This window comes from Somniosus microcephalus, chromosome 2 (genome assembly GCF_052327205.1).
Source record: "Somniosus microcephalus isolate GS21.2 chromosome 2, FLI_Smic_1.0, whole genome shotgun sequence".
Lineage (NCBI taxonomy): Eukaryota > Metazoa > Chordata > Chondrichthyes > Squaliformes > Somniosidae > Somniosus > Somniosus microcephalus.
Window position 1 is genome coordinate 330,744,906 of NC_140988.1, and position 6,000 is coordinate 330,750,905.

The 6,000-nt window shown below is 46.2% G+C and overlaps 1 protein-coding gene across 1 annotated transcript in view; it reads left to right on the forward strand.

The window, feature by feature from the left end:
* cfap53 (cilia and flagella associated protein 53) overlaps window positions 1-2,335 on the forward strand; it is a 97,398-nt gene extending 95,063 nt beyond the window's left edge. Inside the window, exon 8 of the mRNA XM_085974924.1 lies at window positions 1,912-2,335. Within this exon, the coding sequence (XP_085831050.1) occupies window positions 1,912-2,146 (235 nt within the window). The 3' untranslated portion in view covers window positions 2,147-2,335. The remainder of the gene's footprint in view (window positions 1-1,911) is intronic.
* The last annotated feature ends 3,665 nt before the right edge of the window (window positions 2,336-6,000 follow it).

The window sequence follows — 6,000 nt, forward strand, 5'->3', positions numbered from 1 at the left end:
TTATATTTTCCGCCAGCTTGTTTTCGTAAGCTATTTTGCCCCTCTTGATTATGCCCTTTGCCCTCCTTTGCTCTATCTTAAACTGTTCCCAATCTTCCGCTCTGGCGCTTTTTTTGGCTATTTTATACGCCCTATCTTTGGATTTTATGCTGTCTCTAATTTCCCCTGTTATCCACGGTTGAGTCACCTTTTTAGATTTCCTTTTATGCCAGATTGGTATAAACAATTTTTGCAATTTTGTCATTCTATCTTTAAATGTTTGCCATTGTTTATCTACCTCCAGTCCTCCCAGGAACGTTGTCCAATCAGACCTACTCAGTTCCCGTCTCATGGCATCATAATTCCCCTTGTTTAAATTCAGGACCTTAGTCTCTGAGTCAATTTCTTCGCTCTCCATTTCGAGTGAGAAATCGATCATGTTATGATCGCTCTGACCCAAGGGTCCCCGTACAACAAGATTACTGATTAGTCCCTTCTCATTGCACAGTACCCAGTCCAATATAGCCTGTTCCCGAGTTGGTTCCTCGACATATTGATCCAGATAACCATCCCTCAAACACTCAAGGAATTCCTCCTCCTCATTATTTTTACTGATTAGGCTAGTCCAATCTATATGTAAGTTAAAGTCACCTATGATGACAGCTGTGCTCTTATTGCACGCTTCTCTAATTTCCCTCGTGATGCCCTCCCTAACCTCTATTTTACTATTTGGAGGCCTATATACCACTCCTATTAATGTTTTTCGCCCCTCGCTATTTCTTAGCTCCACCCATATAGATTCTGTATTAACTGAGTTAATATCCTTCCTTTCAATTGCATTTATCCCCTCTTTTACTAGCAATGCTACCCCTCCTCCCTTTCTTTTTTGTCGATCCTTCCTAAATACTGAATACCCCTGTATGTTAAGCTCCCAGCCCTGCTCACCCTGCAACCATGTTTCCGTAATCCCAATTAGGTCATAATTATTAACCTCTATTTCCACAGCTAATTCATCTACCTTGTTCCTGATGCTTCTCGCATTAAGGTATAAAACCCTCAGGCTTTTTTTATGCTCACATTTTTTATGAATTAGTTTGGCCCTTTGTTTTTTGTTCCTCACCCTTTTATCATTTATTTCTGTCTGCCTTTCACTTTCCTCTATTTCACTACATAGGTTTCTAGCCCCCTGCCATACTAGTTTAAATGCTCCCGAACTGCTTTATCAAAAATTACCCCGAGAACATCAGTTCCATCTCTGCACAGGTGTAGACTGCAGCAACTTGCCAAGGCTTCTTCGGCAGCACCTCCCAAACCCGCAACCTCTTCCACCTAGAAGGACAAGGGCAGCAGGCGCATGGGAACACCATCACCTCCAAGTTCCCCTCCAAGTCACACATCATCCTGACTTAGAAGTATATCGCCGATCCTTCATCGTCGCTGCGTCAAAATCCTGGAACTCCCTACCTAACAGCACTGTGGGAGTACCTTCACCACACGGACTGCAGCGGTTCAAGAAGGCGGCTCACCACCACTTTCTCATGGGCAATAAATGCTGGCCTTGCCAGCGATGCCCTGATCCCATAAACAAATAAAAAATGAATAAAAACTCTCGTATTCTATTTTTTCCCTCTTTATCAATAAGGTTTAAGTAAGGGTTCGCCCCTCTCCCAGAAGTAACATTTAGATACCCCTTACAAACAAACCACCTTAAAACTATAAAAACAAATTTTCCTGGCCATATCTTCAGTAGTCCAGGACATGAATCTTACAACCATACATCTTAGTTGGCTGTACACCTAGTCTCACCAGCTATTTCTCGTAGTCATAGAGCAATAAGTCTACACTATCATATAAAAGCTAAACAAATAATGATGGGTTCTGCATTGGTAACATTCATGAATCCTACGAATGACATTCTTTTCTTGACCATAGAGAGAAGCAAACAAACAAGGTATATCAGCAGGACCTCCTGGCTCAGATGAGGTACCAAAAGCAGCAGCATGAGATAGAGAAGGCAGAAGATCAGCGAGAGATTGAGGCAGGAAAACTGGAAGAGGAAACTTACCAGAAAAAACTTCAGGACGCCCTTTCTCGACCTCATGCAGGCACTGAGAAAATTCATCCCTGGAGGAGGGAAAATTGCATCATCCCCAAAGAAGTGTGTTAAAATTATTTTTGCTACACTATGGTTTTATTTGATTTATAATGACAATTCAAGTGGTATTTAATGCTCAGTAGAATATTTTAGAAATAGGTTTACAGTATTCTAAGATGCAGCCTGGAGTGTATTGCATGTTCCTGTATAACACTACTTGTTTTATTACAATTTTAGGCAATTAAAATTTTGAACCAGAAATATGTGTATTTTTTGTGTTTTGTCTCCTCCCACGCTGCAAAGGTAGGGCATAGCATGGAGACACCTTGGTCAAAGTCACCAATGTTATCCTTTGTAACTGTGACTGCAGCACGTTATCTCTCTTTTGCCCTGCTTGACCTCTCAATCCCATTTCATAATCATAATAATAATCATAATCAACTTTATTGTCATTGTTAGTGCACAAGTGCAGTACAACGAAATGTAGGCTTGCGGCTCCCGAGAGTGTACATTTAGATTAAGACATTTAAACATTCAACATACATTTGGCTTGTAATTCATTAACATAAACATAACCATAATAAAGTGCATTGGCAGATGTGCAGGCTTTAGAGTTTATTTGTGGAGTTCAGTAGGATGACAGCCCTGGGGAAGAAGCTGTTCCTAAATCTGGTCGTACGGGTGCGAATGCATCTGTAGCGTCTCCCAGATGGCAGGAGGGCGAACAGACTGTGGCTGGGGTGGGTAGGGTCTTTGATGATGGTCCGTGACCTCTGTAAACAGCGTTTCTGATATATGTGCTCTATGGTCGGTAGCCGGGTGCCGGTAATGCGTTGGGCAGTTTTGACTACCCGCTGCAGGGCTTTCCGGTCATAGTAGCTACAGCTGCCATACCATACTGTGATACAGTTCGTCAGGATGCTCTCTATTGTGCAGCGGTAAAAGTTAGAGAGGATCAGGGGTGACAGGTTACATCCCTTCAGCCTCCTTAGGAAATATAGGCGCTGCTGGGCCTTCTTCACCAGAGAGGAGGTATTGAGGGACCAGGAGAGGTCTTCCGTGATGTGGACTCCGAGGAACTTTGACACAAGTGTCGAGATTTGCGTATCTCTGGTAAACAGGATCAAGTGCAAACCAATATGGTGGGTATACTGTGTTTAATCGGAGTCTAGGACGGAATATAACACACTACTTATGCAGCAAAAAAAAACGACCGTGACAAGTAGCTGGTACCGGACCCGATTGGACAGACGGCTGGCGTGCACGAACAACTCTTCTTACTCGTCCTCCTTCTTGTCTCATGTGTCTCTCTCACTCTTTCTCTGAACTACCCAAGAGTGTTAGACGAGGGTCCGCATGGGTCCACTCGCTGAAGAGTGTTAGACCACCATTTCCACTCTTGGGAGCCCGTCGCTCCACGGTCCGAGCTAAGAGTTCTTTAGCTCTTCCTTTTATTCTATTTTTAGGGGTGGACCTGAGGTAGGATAATTGACAAGACCATGTAACCTATAGAGGTTCCCCTTAAAACAAGGTGCCCAATGGCATGTTGAGTTCTTTGTCTAAACTATGGAAAAAGGGTCAACCCTTCTGTTATCTCCCACCTGTCAGGGATCTTTTCACAACCATTCTTTCTGTACTTGACCAATCATAGCTTTACAGCATCTTGGGGACTGTCTTCCCTTATCTCATCCGGCCCTTTCCTTCCAAAGCAATAGTCTCTTATCTCATCCTGTCTTGTCCCCCCTGGTACAGCCAGTGCGTGTACCGGCATAGCTTTGGGCCATTAATTCAGAGGCCCAAGCCAGAGCTGTCTTACGCAACCAGCCGTTATCCAAACTATCTCTCCTTAATCTAACAGACTATTTCATCCTGAGGTGGTACCTTAACTCCCCTAAATTCTTTCTATTCTATGTCCTTTATACTAATTAACTTTTAATTATCTTTGCAAGCAGTTCTGTTAATCAAACTCCAAATTCTACCTTAGTATTATAATATGGTTATTAGTAATAATGGACGAAACATAGGTTGGGCCTTCATTGGCCAAATTAAAGACAACAACAGAGTCAAAATCCTAAACTTATAAAAAAAAGACAGCTATCCTGTTGTTAGCTGACAAGGCCATACTTTGGGCCTGTGTGTGGGATGTTATACATCATCTAATCTAATCTAATTAAAAACACTGTTTCAAATTCTAATGCAAGTTTCTCCAGGAAACCAAAATTAATGCAGTCTCAGTAAAACATAACTTATACATTAATCCCTTACTTGCCTCGAGCAGAAACATACAATCATTTAAATGCAGAATTACTCGCGTAGCCATATACATTTTTAGGCACTCCCAGGCCTAGAAATTGGGTATAGCCCCGCTTGAGGCGCTAGAACTGGCGGTGCGCAAAGTTTATAGCCAGACGAAACTTATCGCTGCCTGGCGAGATATTGGGTTGCATCGCCCCCAAAGGGGATTGAGGCGCGAATTCAGCCATTGCACGGTGCTCCTAAGGCGCAAAAGTTCAGGCGCTACTCAATATCGACGCGGACGGGCGCAGCGCAGGTGATCTCAATTACGGGAAACCACGAGACTTCCAGGCGCCGGCCAGCTCTTAAAGGGGTGGGTCAGTCAACCTGAGCTGCCACACCCAACGCCCTGTAGGCCTCAGAATCGGCGCTCGCCCTTCTCTGGCGTTAGAAACTTGGTGAGCATGGAGAAGGTTAGACAGAGAGCAGAGCGCTTCAGCACTGAGGCTCTGGACCAGTTGGTGGCTGCAGTTGAGCGCCGTCGAGATGTCCTGTATCCGGACAATGGCAAGAGGCCGAATCAGAAGGCTTACCGATGATCTTGGAGGGAGGTTGCTGTGAGGGTCAACTCCAGCAGCATGGCGACCAGGACCCCTGTTCAGTGCAGGAAGAAATTCAACGACCTCACATGGATCGTTAGGGTGAGTGATGGTTTAGCAAACTTCTGATTCCCTCCATCTGCAGCTGACTTCGGGCACCCTGTTGCCATGATGCCCCAATGGCCATCTGTCAGCAAGCACCCATGGCCCTTTCTGGGCACACACATGGACAGATGTCTCAAGGCCTCATGTAAGGGCTCTTTCACCATGGGGGGCATGCGATGATGTCTCAAGGCCTCATGTAAGGGCTCATTCACCATGGGGGGCATGCGATGATGTCTCACGGCCTCATGTAAGGGCTCTTTCACCATGGGGGGCATGCGATGATGTCTCAAGGCCTCATGTAAGGGCTCTTTCACCATGGGGGGCATGCGATGATGTCTCAAGGCCTCATGTAAGGGCTCTTTCACCATGGGGGGCATGCGATGATGTCTCAAGGCCTCATGTAAGGGCTCTTTCACCATGGGGGGCATGCGATGATCTCTCAAGGCCTCATGTAACACAACTTCCCCTTTCCTCTCCAGGCCAAGCTGGCGGCCAGGCGAAGGGACCACTTTCAAACCGGTGGCGGGCCTCCACAAGTGGTCCCTCTCACGGATCTGGAGGAGAGAGTGCACCAGATTCTTGGAGGACGTCTGTCTGGTCCTGTGACCACTGCATCTGCCGACCCCATTTCCGACAGCGAGGGTAAGACTCTCACCTTTTTCACCTGTTGCCTTCCACTTGGTCCCCCAGCCAGCATGCTTCCTCAGTGTGCAGCCATGTCAGAGCCTTGCCGCAATCTGGCATGCCTTTCCGCAAACCTGCCCTTTTGCTAAAGCCACTCTTCCACCTCCCTGCTTTCAGATGAATCAGCACCAACTCGGGCTCAACGCACTGAAGCTCCCAGTGCCAGTGCCACCGGAGGCGAGGAGCAGGAGGAATCCGGACCAGCCGTTGCAGAATCCGGGGAGCGGACACATCTACAGACTGGGGATAGTAGTCCCCTGGAGGGGAGGGGGGGGCTCTGAGGATGAACCAGTTGCCGGAACA